Source organism: Labeo rohita, chromosome 8 (genome assembly GCF_022985175.1).
Source record: "Labeo rohita strain BAU-BD-2019 chromosome 8, IGBB_LRoh.1.0, whole genome shotgun sequence".
NCBI lineage: Eukaryota > Metazoa > Chordata > Actinopteri > Cypriniformes > Cyprinidae > Labeo > Labeo rohita.
The window spans coordinates 1,686,035-1,706,160 of NC_066876.1; the positions used below are offsets into that span (position 1 = coordinate 1,686,035).

Genomic DNA, 20,126 nt, shown 5'->3' on the forward strand with positions numbered 1-20,126 from the left:
GATTTCGTTGATCATTTTTACCTTAACTTCAAGTCTTCATTGTTAAAGGCAGTGGAGTTCAAGAATGTAAAATATATAGCCTGAATGTACTGTAAGTTGGTTGCAGTGTTGGGGAGTAACTAGTTACATGTAACAGAATTACGTAATTTAATTACAAAATATACGTAACTAATTAGTTACAGTTACTGAGACAAATTGTGTAATTAAATTACAGTTTTGATAATGATCACAAGGATTATCATAGCTATTAAACTATTTCCTGTTATGATTTTAAATCTGTATTTAACCTCAGAATGATCTCAAAGTAAATAAGAGGTGTTAAGTCTGAGTTTGTGTGTCTGTGCTTTAAATTAAATTATTACACGGCTCTGTGGAATGCTTGATTCTGATTGGTCAGTCATGGCATTCCAAGGTGTGTTATTCCCCAATAACAACTGGTAAAACCTAATAACACACACTCATCCGGGAAACTTAAGTCAGCGCTATGCGCTTGATAGTTTTTCCTTGTGGAAGCTCTGTGTTTGGTTAGCTAATAAAATATTAAATCTCAATTCAATATTATGTGTACAATTTCTGTCATCCTGGTATCGTGGACTCGCTCTATTGTTTCATACAAAAGCAGCTGCTGCCATTTTGTTTTGTACACTGTATTATAATTTATTACAATATTATTATAAGATATACTTATTATAACATAACTAACAAACTAGTAGTGTAAGTACTAGAACTTAATTATTTAGTTGGGGAAATGTTGTGTAATAAAAGTAGTTTGACTGCACCGTATCCCTTAAATGTCTGGCTAGTTTAAACTTGCTAGCAACTGATTTCTTCATGGAAGCTTTGCGTTCACATATTTCAGCTCAGATCAGTGTTTCATGTCTAATTATTTACTTTTGTGGCAAGCAGCTGTGTAATAAGTGGGATATTAAGATGTATATTATCCCTTACTTATTATAATCTTAATTCAAGTAATAAAGTCTGACAGTAATCAGTGTTGAGTGCTACTGTAAGGTTCACTCTGCCTGGTTTAAATGTTTCAAAATGATTAACAGTTGAAAATATTAGAAATTTAGAAAAGTAATCAAAAAGTAATCAAATGTAATGTTACATTACTTTAATAAAGTAATTGAAAAGTTGCACTACTACATACACTACCGTTCAAAAGTTTGGGGTCAGTACATTTTTTTTAAGAAATTAATACTTTTATTCACCAAGGATGTATTAAGTTAATAATTAAAAGTTTATTAAAAGTTAATAATGGAGTAACAGCTGATAAAAATTCAGCTTTTCATCACAGGAATAAATTCTATTTTAAAGTATGTTAAAATAAAAAACATTATTTTATATTGTAAAAACATTTCGCAATATTACTGTTTTTTTTTTCTATATTTTTAATCAAATAAATGCAGCCTTGATGAGCATAAGAGACTTCTTTAAAGACTATTACAAGTCTTACTGACCCCAAACTTTTGAACGGTAGTGTATGTAATTACAATTACATTTTAAATAGAGTAACTTGTAAACGGTAACCTATTACATTTCCAAAATAACCTTCTCAACACTGGTTGGTTGTGTAAAAGCCTCTGCTAAATGTATATTGATGTACATTTATTTACATATTTCTAATGTAAATTAATTTTGACTAATGCGGAAGTCGTTGACCTTTTGAAGGAGGCGCCGGAATTCCGGTGAGTTGCGTCACCAAAAACCCATCCGCCCCCAAGCGCGAGTGTAGAGTTATGACAGAGTCGACTGTACTCAGCTTTACTCAAATCTGACCGCGATCTTCCGTGATCGTTGTGACAGGCTTTGCTGGATAATGTATACCTAACAACTGGTTCATGCTGTTATTTTACAGCCATGTACAGCTCGTCAGTGATCGCTCTTGTAGTCCTGGTGTTTGTTTTGTTTCAATGCTCGTTCTCCATACGGGATCTTCTCAGAGTCAGACAGGTGAGCGTGATTTTCTTCAGTAGTTACACAGTAACGCATAGCGTGGATTGAAGACTCCGTGCTTTTAGATACGTTCAGACTTTTCAGTGTTTTTAGTACTTTTTTAGTTGGCTGTTAAGTGACTCTTGTAAGAGCTGTGTGTTTACAGGTAAACCTCACATGCTACAGCCTACACATGGAAATGAATAATAAACACTGACACACCAAAAATTGTTCCATATGAAACTGTTCAGTTACTTAAACTTCATATCTTCGTTTAAATTTCATAAATGACACGTTTTTATTAAATAAATAAATAATTGCATTACTGAATTAATTCAAATCATTGAGCTAGAGCAGATAGTGATGGCAAAGCAGCATCATGCGGCCAGTAAGACCACTGTCTGAAAATTGAGGAGTGAGCAGAGCTCGAAAGAAACTCTAAAAACTATAGAAATATAAGAGAATTTTAATTGATCTAACATATGTTGGTGGTTTATAATTCTCGTACTTCCATTTGCTTTATTTCACAAGTTTTATGGTGACTTTACTGCTATTCGAAACTGTGGAAAATAGTAATGATGTTGCTCAGAAACTTTTACACATCGCTGACTCAAACGTCCTATACTGGTTCTAATACTATTTCAATCTTCAGAGAACTTCAAGAACTTCAGTAAAAGCCAACCCAACGTGTTTACAGGCACTTTACTAAAGATTTGTCTCAGATACAGTGTATTGAGCATATACAGTAGTTATTTTATCAGAACGTGACAACGTTACAAGTCACTCAGATGAAGACACGTTGAAGGTTGAAGACATAGGTAACTCAAAGAGGAAAATGAGGGGGAGGTTTTGGTCTTCTTCAAATTCCCCCTCACGTTTCTGAGTAAATTTGTAGAACTATGAATGTCATCTATGCTAGAAGTGACGTGCAAAAAGATTTAAAACATAAATGTTACATAAAACAGAAAACAATCATTTGTCCATAGTTTGAAAGTAGTATTACTACTAGTAGTAAATTGTATAATTATTTATATACAAACAAAAGCGTCTGCTCTGCGTTAACTGGTAAGAGGTGAATGTATGGCGGGAATAGACGCATTCACTGCTCTGTATTTTCGCTGTAATAGACCTCTTACATACATTACATTCTGTGATCCAATAAAGTTACGGTTCTCATAAAAATACTATTTAATTACATTACATTCAGAATTCCAATTTAATATAGTAAATGAAAAAAAAACAGATACTTGTTGTTGGACATTTTCATGTGCTTTTGTGCTTAGTGATGTTTTTGAAGTTCATTCATTATCGGACTTTTTAAAAAATGGGAACACTACCTTACATTTACACTGTTCAAAGATAACAGTATAGCATTAAAGCGCTGGGTAAAATACCTCTAAAGTTTGTCAAACAACACTCATGGCAAACAAAGCCAAAGAAAATGAATTACTGGTTATTAATCATTTTTAGATCCGCTGTTGCAGCCCGAGCCCAGTATAACTAACAGCGTCTCAGGGAGTGTTTTATCATGTTGAGCAGGTGCTGCCAAACAATCTCTCAGTTGACGACAGTTTGCGTTTTTAGGTGCTCTTTTGATTTCGTTCATATGTTGATCGTCTGCCCCTCAAACTGTGTGAATAGTGTGACAGCTGCCTCAGTGTGTGTGTGTATGTTTGAACATTGCGTGGCTCTCATTGCTTTTATACTGTAGAGCTGACTTTTGACAGCATGTACAACCACATAATAATTTCATTAATTCCCAAACACAAGAACAAGTTGAGCATTTCTTCCTGTGGAGGAAATAATTCTGTGTTTTTAGGCAAAAGTCTTAATGTTTGGGTACTTAATGAGTTTTTACTGATCTGGGTACTGTACGATCATGAGAAGAGCAAGTACAAAGACCTTCCTACAAGCATTTGAGACTTCAGTGGCCAGAATTGGCATCATCACAAAAATGTACTGTATTTGCATACGATGTAGAACCAGCAGATCTTCTGTTTTGCAGAGATGTGTCTATTTGTGTCTATAGTGTGATGATGATCGCTCTTGATAGTTGTGGGTTTTATCTGGTGGTTGTTCTGGCAGCCGTCGCTAAACGCTTCAGCTCTCTGTTTCCAGCTGCTGACAAAGATGTTTGAACAGTGACAAATTGAATGCTTTTGGATTTAAATATCTCTTGATATTTGCACATTTTATATTTTTATGGGTGTATGTTTGGACACAATATTTTGGGGCAGTTGTTCATTTGAGGATGTTAGTTATGTGTCTACATGTATCAGTTTTTAGTGAAACTGGCAGTCATAAATCAGCTTAAATAAGGAGGGAAATAGTAAACAGTTGAAATCATTCTGTAGGAATGTAGATGTAGTTTGTAGTAGCAGAAAGATGTCACTTAATGTGTTTTAGTATATTTAGGGGCCAAGCACCGAAGGTGCGATGGCACCTATTGTATCCCTTGGCGTTATTATTATTCTCCTTCTTCTTCCTCTTCCGCCGCAAGTCTATGGCAGCCCATAGAACCGCTTGCGGGAAAGTTGTATAATTTTGCACACTGATAGAGGACAGTCCCAACATTAACCATAGCAAGTTTGGAGTCTCTAACTCAAACTCTCTAGCGCCACCACTTGTCCAAACTTTCAAAAGATTTATGCTAATAACGTTTGAACCGTAAGTCACACAACAAAAATTCTTTTTTCCTCTGATTCCTTGGCTCATGCCGAGTCGAATGGATACCAAAATTCAAAAATCGTAAGGTTTAGTTTTTTCGCTATTCTCAATTGTTCGTAAAACCTACTTTTTCGAACTCGTCCTAGGCCGTTGCACCGATTGTCAAAAAAATTGATCCAGATCATCTTCAGACCACGCTGGCAAAAAGTTGTGGAATTCAAGTCGATTCGTCCAGCCGTTCACGAATAACACGCGAAAGAATTCTATGAAAAGCTAGCAAAAATCAATGTGAGGCTATATCTCCGTAACAGTTTGGCATATTGACACCAAACTTGGTGTGTGTTATAACAAGCATGACCTGAGCCTACCTGCAGTGTTTCAGTGCAGTGCCCCCCTAGTGGTCAGGAGATACAAAAAAAATGGCTATTTTTCTTTATAACGTCTGAATGATTTGTCCAAAAATCACAAAACTGGTCTCTTTAGATTCGGTGTGTCATACCGAGTCAAACCATATCCAATTTTCCCATGTCAGCCATTTTGGGTGTCGGCCATTTTGAATTTAGCTTTAAAGTGCTGTATCTTGAGAACGGATTAGCGTATCATTTCGACATTAATTACAAAAATGTTCGGCACCATGCCCTGAATGTACATAAAAATTTTTGGGCCAGCGCCACCTTGTGGTCAAAAGCTATAACTAAATTTCAAAAAATGCTAATAACTTTTGCGTACATTAGCCTATTGAAATGTAACTGATTTTGATAGATTCCTTCGGTCATGCTGAGAACACCGATACCAATTTTGCCAATTTTGGCTGAACTTCCTGTCCGCCATTTTGATTCATGTGGAAAACCTACTTTTTCGAACTCCTCCTAGACCGTTAGTCCAATTTTCACTAAATTTGACTCAGATCATCTTCAGACCATGCTGACAAAAAGTTATGGATTTTGTGTCGATACACGAAACCGTTTTCGTTTAGCGCATCAACGAATTTACTGGAAAGATGCCAAATTGCATCCGAGTCTGTATCTCTGCAAAGCTTTGACATATTGACACCAAATTTTATATGTGCTATTGTCACCACACTCTGACCAAGCCACATCAATTTGGTAACAGTGCCACCTATGGGTCAGAAGTAATACGCCATTCACTAAACATTAATAATGAAATTTACAAAAATGCTAATAACTTCTGCTTACATTAGCCTATTGTAATGAAACTGATGTCAATAGATTCTTTGGGTCAAGCCGAGAACATTGATATCCATTATGCCGAAATTGGCCAAACTTCCTGTCCTCCATTTTGATTAATGTACAAAACCTACTTTTTCGATCTCCTCCTAGACCGTTAGTCCAATCTTCACCAAATTTGACTCAGATCATCTTCAGACCATGCTGGCAAAAAGTTATGAATTTCGTGTCGATACACGAAACCGTTTTCGTTTAGTGCATCAACGAATTTGCTGGAAAGATGCCAAACTACATCTGAGGCTGTATCTCTGCAAAGCTTTGACATAATGACGGCAAACTTTGTGTGTGTCATTGTCATTTCACACAGAACACGTCACATCAATTTGAAAACAGCACCACCTGTTGGTCAAAAGTGATAAGCCATTAAATTTTATTACGATTGGTTGTATTTATGATTTTTCAGCCATTTCAATTGACCTTATCCTAAAATTATCTTAATTACTCATTTTTGTAGTCGGTCTGCTGCTCCTTGCCGTGCTTAGCTCCTCATTCTGCCTCTTTTGTGCTTGGCCCCGTAATTGCTGCTTGCAGCTATATTTTAGAATGTATTTTTAAAAGGAGTAAGGTGTTACATGTTCAGCTGTATTTGAATATAGTAATTGCAGAATGTGCCTAAAAATGAACTGAATTTTTAGTATACTGTGTATAAGCTATATTAAATATCTAGATCTCGCTCAGATGTCAATATAAAATGAATATGAATATAAGGAAATAAACGAGATATAGAAAGAAAATTCTTTGGACCACACACACACACACACACACAGGTTGTTGTTAAGTACTTTAACTTGATCGTTAGATCACTGACCTGAATTCAGGTTAACACACTCTATTGTGTAGCTGACATTGATGCATCATCTGTGGATATGCTGCTTTTTTACATAAAGCTAAATCTTTCTTTTTTTTCTTTCTCTCTCTCTAAAGGAATGGAGTAGTGCTGGTAAGTAAAGGCACAGTACGTCACTTCAGCATGTCTGCATTGTTCATGGTAGTGTTTTACAGGCACACTACTAACATGTTTTGTGAAGTATGATGTTTTAAGTGGGGACATTGAAGGAAGTATTTTGTAATCACCTTTTAAACTCTCATTGTACTAAAGGGACTGCAACAGTGATAATTAAAGGAGAGGTCCACTTCCAGAACATTTACAAATAATGTTCCTCCCCCCCTTGTCATCCAAGATGTTCATGTCTTTCTTTCTTCAGTCGTAAAGAAAATGTGTTTTTTGAGGAAAACATTTCAGCATTTTTCTCCATATAATGGACTGATATGGTGCCCCGATTTTGAACTTCCAAAATGCAGGCTGTGCATGTGGCTGTAAATGATCCCAGCCGAGGAAGAAGGGTCTTAACTAGCGAAACGATCGGTTATTTTCATTAAAAATAATACAATTTATGTACTTTTTAATGCCAAACGCTCATCTTGTCTTACTCTGCCTGGACTGTTTTTGTTCCAGTTCATGTCAGTTAGTGTATGTCGAAAAACTCCCATCTCATGTTCTCCCTCAACTTCAAAATTGTCCTATATCACTGTTTTGCCTTTTTTGGTAGGGTTGTTTGATCTTCTTTGCATGTTCACGTTGCAAAGACTGGGTCAGTACTTCTGCAGCGATGTAGGATGATTTTGAAATGATTTTTGAAGTTGAAGGAGAAAATATGATTGGAGTTTTTCGACATACCCTAACTGTCTTGAACCACAATACACAGAGTTCAGGGAGAGAAAGACAAGACGAGTGTTTGAGATTAAAAAGTATTTAAATTGTATTTTTTTTAATGTAAATAACCGATCGTTATGCTGCATAAGACCCTTCTTCCTCAGCTGGGATCATTCACAACCACATTTGTGATCGTTTGAAGCCGCATTTAAACTGTATTTTGGAAGTTTAAAATCGGGGCACCATATCAGTCCATTATATGGAGAAAAAATCCTGAAATGTTTTTTCTCAAAAATCATAATTTCTTTACGACTGAAGAAAGAAAGACATGAACATCTTGGATGACAAGGAGGTGAGTACATTATTTGCAAATTGTTGTTCTGGAAATGGACTTCTCCTTTAATACTGTTATCAGCACTACTTGATTGAACTGAAAGATGATGTTGTCTTCTGTAAAGCTGCTTTAAAGCTGAATTGAATTTAAAGCTGAATGTTTAAATTCACTGTGAGTTTCCTGTTGATAACTGTGAAGATGCTTTGAAACTAATTCATTTTATTTAGTGCTGTAGTAATAAATTTGACTTGTCTTCTGCCCAGGGCTGTCAATAGTATAAAATAAATCATGTTTTTTTTTTTTGTTTTTTTTTTTTAGAAAGCAGAATGAAACCATAATAAATATTAGTCCTTGCAATCCCCAGATGAATAGTCCAATAAATGTTTCTTCGTTGTTTTAAACTGCTGTTGTATGTAATGCAGCTTTCTGAAGTCTTGTTAGTTAGTGCAGTAATTAATATTATTTCATGTTTGATGACATTAAATGTAATGTGAAGAATTGTCATACTAATCAGTCGGGTGTCTTATCATCGATCCTTCGCTGACGTCTGTCCTCTTTGTTTTTGCGTGTTTGTGTTGTGTTGGACTGAAAAGAGCGACGTCTGCCCGAGCTGAGACTGTCGACGAGCCACTGGCAGGACGCCTGTGTCCGTGTGCGTCTCTCTGTCCAGCCTCTGGGTATGTACAGCATCACAGCTAGTCTTATCAGCGGTTACGGCAAATCACATATGACTTACCTAGTTTAGCGTTTCTGTCCATTGTTTGCAGTGGCAAATGAAACGCTGATTATTGAGTTCAACGACTCTAAAACAGAAGACTCCTACACGCTGCTTATGTGGAAACGGAGGAACGCTGTCAAGGTACGTCTGTGACCGACTCACCTTTCTTTATTTTGTTTGTGTCAGGATCACAGACTAGGCCAGTGGCGAAACTAGTTTTGTTTCAGGGCTAGGATTTCAAGTCTCAACCCAACACACTTCCAACATTTAGCTTATCTGTCACAATTTGTTCGCAGGCTTATTTGATTCATAAAACACAAATCACATTTATTATTTTTTCTAGTGGAGCTGGAGCGTTTCATTTTGCGTTGTGTAGTTGTTAATGATTTTCAAGGCTGAATGAATGTCACACTCCACCAAGTGAAGATTTGCATGAGAACAGTTCAAGTTGGTGATTGATATGCCACCGGTCGTTTGAAAATGTTCTTTCTTCCTCATTGATAAACCTGTTTATTTTTCTGCCCTAAATGTATATAGTTGCATGCTCTTATTTGCATTTATCTTTTTTTTCTGAGGCCTGTTATTGGATCACGATCCAGCAGTTGAGAACCATTGGACTTCTAAATGCAAAAGATCATTTAATATACGTTTTATTGATTTACAGAAATGACTAGTGATTAAGGCTGTCAGACGTTTAATCACAATTAATTGTGTGTGCTGTGTGAAATTATTACAACACATTCATGTATATATTTAAGAAATGTTTACAAGTATATTTATTCATTGTAATTTATATATAATTTATATTATATATAAATAAAAAATTGTACATAACACTTTTCTCTTGAATATGTACATTAGTTTGTGTGTATTTTTATATACATAACAGGTACACACAGCGCACACACACATATTAGGCAAATTCAAACTTATATTTTGTACGTGATTAATCGTTTGACAGCACTACTATAGTGATGCGTTGATGCTCAGGATAGTTCACACTGATCGTGAGAAAGTCATAAGTAATTGCATCCAGCTGAACGAGACATTGGTTCATGGATCTTTATGTGACATTGGTAAAGCTCAAAGTTGACCTTTTTTGTGTGTTTTGCAACGTATGAGTATAGGTTTCGTCATCAGCAAAGTATGCAAGCACTGTATAGTGTGTCAACTGCCTGTGTTTGCACTCGAGGTCAAATAGCTTTTGTGTAAACGCTACATATTTGCTAATTTTACCTCTAAAGCTGAATCCAGTCTGTTTTACTGCTAAACTCTTCTCTAAGCTAAATTAAATCTGTGGCACTATTATAATATTTTCTTCTTCACCAGTGGATCAGCAGTATTGATTATCACCCTCTCACAGCGAGAATTCAGAAGCGTGAGCTCAACGTGACATCCCATCAGGCCTTTGTGAGTGAACTCTTGCTCATCTTACTGTGTGTTGATGTGAATGGTGTTTGCAGTGGTTTTTACTGTGTTTGTCTGTCGCCCTCTAGTGGATTGTGCGGTATGACTGTTTCCCGGCCCAGCCTGGATCCACGGTCGGCGTGTCTGTTCACAGCCACAGTCACTTGCTCATCAGCGCGTTTTACGCCGTGGAGCACAGAGGTCTGTCTGTCTCTCTGCTGTCATAATTTCCAAACTCTGCCCCAGGATGCAATAAATCAGCTGCATTCACATGTGCTGTATTCATGTGTGTTTCAGATCCTGTCACTGAACATCTGGTGCCCAAAGCCAGTGTTGCGGTGGATGATCGTGCCAAACGCTTCACTGTACGAATAGAAACAGACCAGATGGTGAAGATCAGTGTGTGCTACAAACATTTACACGCAGAGTGTGTTGAACTAATCCATTTCAGTAAGGTGGGTGAAATTAGATCTTAAAGGAGAAGTCCACTTCTAGAACAATAATTTTGTTCTAGGATATACGCTCAAGCAAGCAACTGTCATGAATCTTATATGATTTTTTTTTTCAAATATCGATATTCCATTTTTAAGAATCGATACAGTATTGCCAAACAAAATATTCCAGTACTCACGTGTATCAATATTTTCTTACACCCCTAATAAATTTTATTATTTTTATGAAAACAACTGATCGTTTCGCTAGATAAGACCCTTCTTTCTCAGCTGGGATCATTTACAACCGCATTTGTGATCGTTTGAAGCCGCATTTAAACTGCATTTTGGAAGTTTAAAATCAGGGCACCATATCAGTCCATTATATGGAGAAAAATCCTGAAAAAAACAATTTCTTTATGTCCGAAGAAAGAAAGACATGATGACAAGGGTGAGTACATCTTGGATGACAAGGGGGTGAGTACATTATCTGTAAATTGTTGTTCTGGAAGTGGACCTCTCCTTTAATTTTTGTGATGGGAAAAGACAGTGCGGTGAATTGTTTCTACTGTCATACACGTATACCTCAAAATAGCCAAAAAAAAAAAGAAACTCTTGTGTTGTATACTTCTTGCAAATAAACTAAGTATTTCTTCTTGTGAAAAACTACTGTACATTTTCACACTGCATACGCAGTGTTTCCATTCAGATTAATGTTTATCAAATTATCAAATGACTGTATGTACATAATAAGAAGCTGTGGCCATCCAAAGGTGTTGAAGTCTTGAGTAAGTCACTGAGGTGTTGTGTTTGTGTTTCAGGTTGACCCGAAGATTAATCAGACTGTTAATCTGAGCTTCCCTTACCTGGTACCTTGTGTCTGTGTGCAGGTGTGCTGCTCGTCCAAACTCTCGATCACATACATTACATTCACAAACACAGTTTGTCCTTAGTAATCTGTGCATTATTGTGTGTTCACAGCTGTGGTTTACAGCCCCTGATTCCAGAAGAAACACACATTGTCCCTTAAAAGAGAGAACACTGCCACGTGAGTCACTTAATTTTGTGGATGTGTGTTGTTGTTGTTGTTTTAACTCTCCCATTCAGAATAATTAGAGTGAAGATCATGCACAGCATATATATATAGATCTCATTACTGTTAATGTGCAAAGAAATAATTGAACTGACAACTCAACCAGAACGTCATGTCAACTTATCTGTTGGAGAGAAATTAATTTAGCCTGATCCAAATGAAATCCCCTTTTGATAGACAGGTATAGTGCAGATTATAAAGAATAAATGCCATGTAGCTACATTTTGTAAATTAAACGTGCAGTGTGTCTTTGTTCCATGTGTGTTTTTATCATGCCTGAAATTGCAGCTTGTTTCTGCCACAGGATGAAAAAAGAATTGTAATATGAAATTGAGAACTGAGATATACACAGTTGTGGGGGGAGGGGAGTTGCAGTTACTTCCGTGGAAGAAACTAATATCCACACATTCTGTTCCAGGATTCCTACGCAGTTTGGAAAAGTATGGAATTTGATTTAAGTAATTGCCAGGTCTGGAAAAGTATGGAAAAAAGAAAGCAGAGTATGGGAAAAAAAATTGCATTTCCAGACTTTTGCCCCTATTTAGTATTTTTTTAGAATAGAAGATTAATGAAAGTAAGTTTATCATACAAGACGTGTGTTTTCATGGCAGCTGTGTAGTGATTCTGTAGTGGTTGTCAGACACAACTGAATGAATTTAAGGTTTTCATTATGCAAAATGTTTAGCGTTTTAGGTTTCTTCTCACTATAATCTTAGCACCGTATCACATAGCCTCAAGAACCTTTCTGAAAAAAAAAATATATATATACACACTTTTATGTGCTCATAAAAAAACATTAAACTTGGCATATAGGACACTGAGCAATCTATTGTGCCATCAGCCCATTTTGTGCTCTGGTGTCTTGGCTGTCACAGGGTGTGTGTTAAAGAGACCTACGGCCTTGAAACATGACATACTGCCCTAACAAAAGCAACATTTTTTATAGACCCTTGAACTTGGCAAATAGGACAATGCACACACCCGTATTGTGCAATCAGCCCATTTTGTGTTAAAGTGGATATTAGGCCTTGATATTAGATGTACTAACATAAGGAAAACCAAAATTTGAGCAAGTAGATCTCTGTTAATTCATATGTGTCCATGCTCACGTTTTATTCATAGTAAGATGGCAGTGATGCACAAAGGAAACAGGTTCTATAAAAGTAGAGCATTTTTATTATTATTATTTTTATTTTAGGGGCTATTTTGATGTCACTTAAATGAAAAACAATACCCTGAGCACATAAAAATGTTTACTGGTGACAAATATATACCAACTATAAAGCTGTACATAGCGCTGTGTGATCCATTTATGTTAAATATGGTCTGAAAAAAAAGGGAAAAGTATGGAATTTTGAAATGGAAAATGGCAGTGTGACATGTATCGATCACAAAGAAGTACCTGCTATGCAGTCCAGTTCAGGAAAAAATACCAAAGATGGACAATAAAATGAGAGAAATGTCTGTTATAAATATTAAAAATGAATAGCTGTATTATGATTTTAATCAGTTAGAGCATGAGGAGCAGTGTTTGTTTTGTGCAGTGAGCTGCTGCCCATGTGGAGCGTTTCAGATCGGTCACTTACGAGGATGCATTCGAGTAAATGTACAGCCGTCGGCTCAGTAGGTTTTGGACCTATTCTCAGTGCTCTCTAATGGTGTGGTTGACTGACAGCGTGGTCTCTGTCCAGATGGAGGTGATATCTTGTCCTCGAGTTCAGCTAGAGTTCTTGGCTCTGTTCTGTACTGGGAGCCTCTCTGCCCTGCTGACCAATCAGATCCCTCCGTCTCTCTTTGCTGGCGAATCCACAACCACAGCTCTTACTGTGTCCCCGCCCCCAACGCCACCCTCTACGGGACCAAACTGGTACGTGACGATCCGTTGAATTCGTTTAACTCCGCGAGTTCAGAAATGAGTTCCCGTGCACTACTATTGTTTGTTTTTACTAGTATATTATGAAACAGTAGGTCATATGCAATGATCAGCATTTAAACAGTAGTATGTTACATTGTCACATGACCTCATGCATGTTTTTAACACTTTAACACGTCAAATATAGAAGTTAATTCCTCACTCTGAAACTGCAAAGGCAACATGGATGCTATTTTATTCATACTTTGCCCAGCTTACCACTGATCGCATTTTGCATTTTCAACAGAAATATAATGTGTCTGCTGTGGATAAACACTCTCAGATGTGTGTGAAGGTAACACATGCTCAAGCACGCATTAATGCACGATTCAAATGTTTGTGTTCCTCATGTGTATATGATGATGTTTTGGTTGCAGTTTTCTCTAAATGGCAGTCATCAAGTCTTCTGTCCGTTCGAGTCAGGTGAGGTGTGCAGGAGCGAGTGTTGTGTAGTGTGGTGATGTCTCTGTCCTCCTGTCTGACTCTGTGTCTGCTGTCTTCGTCAGAGGGACGCTCGGAGTGGAGCGTGACGGTCGTTCCTGGATCTCTGCATCTCTACGTGCACCTGACGTCCAGTGTCGCCGCTTCTTTTGCTGCTCAGCTGTGCGACAGAGAGGGAGAGACGTGTTTGTCTCAAGGAAGCGTCATCTCACAACGGGTGGTCAGTAATAGATTTCCTGCTGTTTAAAGAATTGTTCAATTTGTGCATTACTGAGGAGCATTGCAAATGATCACTTGCGAAGTTTTTACAACAGAGCTCAAGGCACTGATGGTGATAATAACATGTACAGTTCTAGAATGTGACAGTAGATATTACAATAGTATGTTACATTTTTATAAGGTGAATGATGCTGTTTTAATCCACTCTCTGCAGTACTTCTGTCATTAGTTAAAGGAGAAGTCCACTTCCAAAACAAAGATTCACATATGTGACCCCGGACCACAAAACCAGTCTTAAGTCGCTTTAGCAATAGCCAAAAATACATTGTATGGGTCAAAATTATAGATTTTTTTTTAAATTCCTACTGTAAATATATCAAAACGTAATTTTTGATTAGTAATATGCATTGCTAAGAACTTGGACAACTTAAAGGTCATTTTCTCTATATTTTGATTTTTTTGCACCTTCAAATTCCATATATTAAAATAGTTGTATCTCGGCCAAATATTCTCCTATCCTAACAAATCCATACCAATCTATACATCATTGGAAAGGTTATTTATTCAGCTTTCAGACTGTGTATAAATCTCAATTTCAAAAAATGTACCCTTATGACTGGTTTTGTGGTCCAGGGTCACATATAATGTACTCACTCATGTTTTTCTTTCTTCAGTCATAAAGAAATTGTTTTTTGAGGAAAACATTTAAGCATTTTTCTCCATATAATGGACTGATATGGTGCCCCGAGTGTGAACTTCCAAAATCGAACGATCCTAAATGTGGTTGTAAATGATCCCAGCCGATGAAGAAAGGTCTTATCTAGCAAAACAATCGGTTATTTTCATTAAAAAAAAAACAATTTAAATACTTTTTAATCTCAAATGCTCGTCTTGTCTTTCTCTCCCTGAACTCTGTGTATTCTGGCTCAAGACAGTTAGGGTATGTCGAAAAACTCCAATTTTTTCTCCCTCAACTTCAAAAATCATTTCAAAATCATCCTACATCGCTGCAGAAGTACCGACTCAGTCTTTACAAAGTGAACATGCAAAGAAGATCAAACAAAAAAGGTAAAACAGCGACATAGGACGATTTTGAAGTTGAGGGAGAACATGAGATGGGAGTTTTGCAATTTGCAATTTGCAAGTTCAAAATCGGGGCACCATATCAGTCCATTATATGGAGAAAAATGCTGAAATGTTTTCCTCAAAAACCATAATTTCTTTGTGACTGAAGAAAGAAAGACATGAACATCTTGAATGACAAGAGGGGAAGTAAATTATTTTTAAATTGTTGTTCTGGAAGTGGACTTCTCCTTTAATGGCAACATTCTTATATAGCTGTTCTTGCTTTTCTTTTCATGGTATTTTAAAAATATTAATTTCAACCCAAACTTTGATGTGTGATGATATACAGTGGGTGTGTTGCTATGGCTAAATAAAAATCATCATCTCTCACACACCACACATACTCATCTCCTCAGAATGGGGGCGCCACAGAGGCTGAGCTGAGTGTTCCCTTCCCCTTCCTCTCTTCAGGACTGTGTGTGCAGGTAATGCCGCAGACACGCATGCCTTACATTTCCTTGTTTTCGGTTCACACTTCATAACTCTTCTGTTAATCACTGCATATGTCATACTAGCTTAGAACTCTATGCTTTTTCTGCAGTAGATGGCGAATGAGCTGCATGATGTATCCCACACTTACATGAATAAAGCAGAAGTAATATCAAATACTACATTTAACAGCTATTCCTTAATGCACAACAATGAATAAAAGTTTATACAAAATAACTGTAAACTACAATGTGTTGGGAAGGTTACTTTGGAAATGTAATGGGTTACAGATTACAGGTTACTCTATTTAAAATGTAATATGTAGTGTAACTTTTTAATTACTTTAATAATGTCACATTACTAAAGAAATTAATACTTTTGTTCAGCTTTTGTTCAAGGACACAATAAATGGATTTAAAGTTGCAGTAAACACATTTATAATGTGACAAAAGATTTCTATTTCAAATCAGTGATGTTGTTTAGAACTTTCTATTCATCTGTGAACTTGTCAAATCTGAAAGCTGATTAAATAAGCTTTCCATTGATGTACGGTTTGTTAGGATAGGACAATATTTGTCTGAGCTACAATTATTTGAAAATCTGGAATCTGAGGGTGCAAAAAAATTAAAATATTAAGAACATCGCCATTAAAATTGTGCGAATGAAGTTCTTAGGAATGCATATTACTAATCAAAAATTAAGTTTTGCTATATTTATGGTAGGAAATTTACAAAATATCTTTACTTGCTTTGTGGCATAAAAGAAAAATCAATAATTTTGAACCGTACAATGTATTGTTGGCTATTGCTACAAACATACATGTGCTACTTAAGACTGGTTTTGTGGTCCAGGGTCAAAAATGTAGTTTCTAGCAATCTAGTATTTCATTGTGAAGTTATAGCAGCCTTTGTCTGTCTGATCTGCTTCTGTCTGTCTATAGGTGTGGCGCTTAGATCTCCATGGAAGACGAATCATCTGCCCTGACTGTAAGTAGAAACACCCATAATCAGTAGAGCACACTTGCTGACAGATGGACATAAATAGTCATACTCATCCTGAACCTTCACAGTCACGCACAGGAGATGGGGTCTCATCATTGGCACCGCACTGACTCTTCTGGCTGTGGTGACTGTACTGGTCTGCATTATACGCTACTTGGTCAAAAGTAGCACATCAGGTCAGTCCGTAGACATTTATTTTGGAGTATAAGCCAGAATCAGTTGCAGTATATGCAAGCACCCATACGCAGACGCTTGGTATATGCATTGAAAAATACACTAATGCATTGTGATTGTGGTAACAAACATCATCTTGAGTTACATTCTTATATCTGTGCCATTAAACCGGATGTAATGTTCAAATAACTGGTAGAGAAATTCTTTCTGCCATGATGTAGTAGACCTCTCTAATTTCTGTGAGTCTTTGTTTCTGCAGTGTGGCGGAGCACTGAAAGACGTCCCGTGCTGCTCGTGTGCTCGTCTAACGACGCGGCCCACATCGCTGCGGTCTGCAGTTTAGCCTCCGGCCTGCAAGGGGAGCTCTTCATGGACGTGAGGCTGGCGCAGTGGGCGCAGTGCCACCCCCAGTCCTCTCTGGCTCAGCTGGGACCCGTGCCGTGGCTGTACGGCCAGTGTCGGGCCGTGCAGAAGGCGGGCGGTCTCGTCCTGATCGCCTGGAGTCCTTACGCCCATCAGGCTTTTCTGAGATGGAGGAAGAGCGATTTGGTCGCTGGATCTGAGACAGGGCTGTATAGTGCTCTTGAAAAAAAAGAGCAGATGTGCTGTGATGAAGAATGGATGGAGAAACCAGTCGAGTCGTCCTCGATCACAGCTCCCGTGTTCAACGCCACCCTCTCCTGTCTGAGTACGGGAATACGCAGCAATAACCACGGCCGGGGGTTTGGACTGCTGTGCTTCCAGGGTCTTAACAACAACAGCAGCAGCGCGTACATCCCAAAACAGCTCCGCTGTGTGCGAAAGTACTGTCTCCCGAAGGACCTGTCCTCTTTAATACACGACCTGGCCAGCTCATGGGACGGAGCTGGAAAAGCCCAAGGGAGGAGGGGATGTTGGCCCCGTCTTCTGTCCAAAGCGCTGTTGTTCTTCATGTCGCGTCAGCTCGCGTCCAGACTAGAGGCGGGACTTCCTGTGCCGCTCGTTCGCAAGTCCTCACAGAAATCAAAGCTAAAGACTTGGAGGCAAAAGAAGCGGCGAAGTAAAGCTGTATCTGCGTGTTTGTCCAAAAAGGAGTGTTCAAAGAAACATACCGCGCCAGAGCTACTAGGAGCTGCACACACATAGCAGCGTGCCGATCGGATGAAGCTGTTTCACTCTCCGAAGTCGTACTTGTACGGTCGTCTTATTGCTTGCATGGCGCTGGTACTCGGAGGGAATGAGAAAGGAGAAAATGCAGTTTACAGGCAGACAGTGCTGAACTCTCTGATCCAGGGCAGCTTTATAGTCTGTCCAGCAGGGGGCAGAAACATCAAAATCCAAGTTTCTGGTAAACCGCTGGGGCTGTGTGTAACGTGTGAACCCTGGTGTTCGGCTTCCTTTGGCAGTTACCGTTATCTCTCGCAGACTGCGGTTTTGGAGGCCCTGCCGTTTCTGTTCAGTGATCTCTAACAGATTAAATCCATCCCTGTTGTACTATTCTCGACGATACTTGAAACTTTGTGAAATTAGCACTTCCTGTGTTAATGCCTGCTTAAGGTGAATGCTTGTATTAATTTTCCAAATTTACCTTTATCTGAAGTGACTTACAAATGTGAAAATACATGTACAGAACTCAAACAGGACTCAAAGAAAACCTACTGACATATTTTGTAAATATGATCACTCACAGCTGCTGGCAAAAATAAATATACAGTAACCACTCCCTCAAGGCAAGAAAAGAAATTCTCCAAGAGATAACATCTGAAGAAGAAAAATATATGTAAACATGATAAATTTTTGTATAAAGACCTGTTTCACTGAACTTGTATTTGTATTGTACCACTGAACTTCAATACCTTGGAACGGCTGTGAACAAGAATGAGCAGTTCTGTGGTTTAAATAAATGTATCGAACATTCAGATTATTATTGTATCACAATCCAGTCTACTATGCTCAGACAAATGCCTTTTTTTCTGTCTTTGTACAACGAATGAATCAGCCAGACATGTAGAAATGTTTTCATGTACTCACAATGATCTTATCTTCCTTTTTTTTTTAGAATCAGGAACCATCTTCGAACAATTTGACCAACAGTAAAATGCATGCAAATTCATCTGCACTGCAGCAGGAGCACAAGTTTCATTAAATGCGGCAGAAATTTAGTCGAAAGTAAGGGAATCATCTACATGTTCATGTGGGTGTCAGACAGCTATTTTCCCCTAGAGCTGTGCTGCAATCAAAATTGTTTTGGTACACGACTGTTGTGTTAATGACATGCTACCGAACAAGTTTTCTCAACGGCCTGACATGCTTTGCAGATGCTGCGTCATGTGCGTCAGCAGGGTGTTACGGCGCCCGTCCGTCACAATAACCAAAAGCTGGACGTTATGCAAAATATACCGAAACTTTAATTTTATCTAGTGCATTCATCCGTTTGCACATATAACAATGACCCAGTAACAGAAAGTCTATCAGGTTTCGTTAGGGTTCATGGCTTCTAGAAGAACTGCTGAAGCCAACATTACAAAACAAACCAATGACAGCGTAAGCGGTCGACTCATTTGGGCTTTTCAATGATTGATTCGCTCCCCACAATTATTTGGTTGCATCCTCTGCTCGGACTGCAACAGAAAGCCCTTCTTGCTAGTAAGCAATAGTAAAGTTCCCTCCAGTTTGCAAACAGGCCAACGTTGCAGCTTTGCAGAATTCATTACTTGTGTTTCTTAAAAAGCACATGCAAGAAAACATGAAATATTTTGTCAATATGCAGAGAGGAAAATGTAGGAATATGTTGATGAAAACTGCCTTGGTTGGAGAAGAGAGTTTAAAAAAATAATAGGAATTGGTGATCGGTGTAAAGTCGTTTCAGCAAGTTGCTACATTTTGACAAAAGATTACGAATACAACTTTTTCTTTGGACTAAGATGCACTGATGAATCTCACACAGTAAGAAGAGAAATCAAGGTAAACTGAGGCGTTTGATGTCAAACCTGCCTGACCTACTGAATCTCAAGGTAAACATGAAATGCCATTTCCAACCCACTGCACTTCTATATCATGACTTACACGCCAGCTAAACGTGATATTCATCTTGAAAGAAATGTGAGAGGATGAAAAGGGTTGTTTGACATCAGCTTTGATTAAATAACCATTATTTGATCAAATAACCTCTGAAGGTCCCAAGATTTTCAAAAGAAAAACATTCTTTTGTACATCAGGCTGTCCTAGGACTGAATAAGGTACACACAAAATGACAACTCCAACTTTTTCAGACGTTGTCTGACAGCTAAAGTTTATATCTATTTATATATCTGTTTATCTGAAACTAAATGAGCAACTTTTGGCCTGAGTACATCTTTA

At 37.8% G+C, this 20,126-nt stretch overlaps 1 protein-coding gene across 1 annotated transcript; it reads left to right on the top strand.

Moving 5' to 3' along the window:
* Nucleotides 1-1,742: 1,742 nt before the first annotated feature.
* On the top strand, nt 1,743-18,703 carry LOC127170024 (interleukin-17 receptor E). The gene is made up of 17 exons (XM_051117771.1): nt 1,743-1,953; nt 6,774-6,789; nt 8,431-8,514; nt 8,605-8,696; nt 9,885-9,965; nt 10,052-10,163; nt 10,260-10,417; nt 11,215-11,283; nt 11,375-11,441; nt 13,178-13,353; nt 13,646-13,693; nt 13,776-13,821; nt 13,905-14,059; nt 15,540-15,608; nt 16,553-16,598; nt 16,682-16,789; nt 17,047-18,703. The coding sequence occupies exons 1-17, from the start codon at nt 1,861-1,863 to the stop codon at nt 17,910-17,912; spliced, it is 2,286 nt and encodes a 761-aa protein (XP_050973728.1). The 5' UTR covers nt 1,743-1,860; the 3' UTR covers nt 17,913-18,703.
* Nucleotides 18,704-20,126: the final 1,423 nt, after the last annotated feature.

Bases quoted from the DNA above. Each gene is read 5' to 3' on its own strand.
- LOC127170024 (XM_051117771.1), top strand. From the start codon at position 1,861: ATGTACAGCTCGTCAGTGATCGCTCTTGTAGTCCTGGTGTTTGTTTTG. The intron at 8,515-8,604 runs GTATGTACAGCA...CATTGTTTGCAG, and splicing joins TCTCTCTGTCCAGCCTCTGG to TGGCAAATGAAACGCTGATT. The intron at 16,599-16,681 runs GTAAGTAGAAAC...GAACCTTCACAG, and splicing joins ACGAATCATCTGCCCTGACT to TCACGCACAGGAGATGGGGT.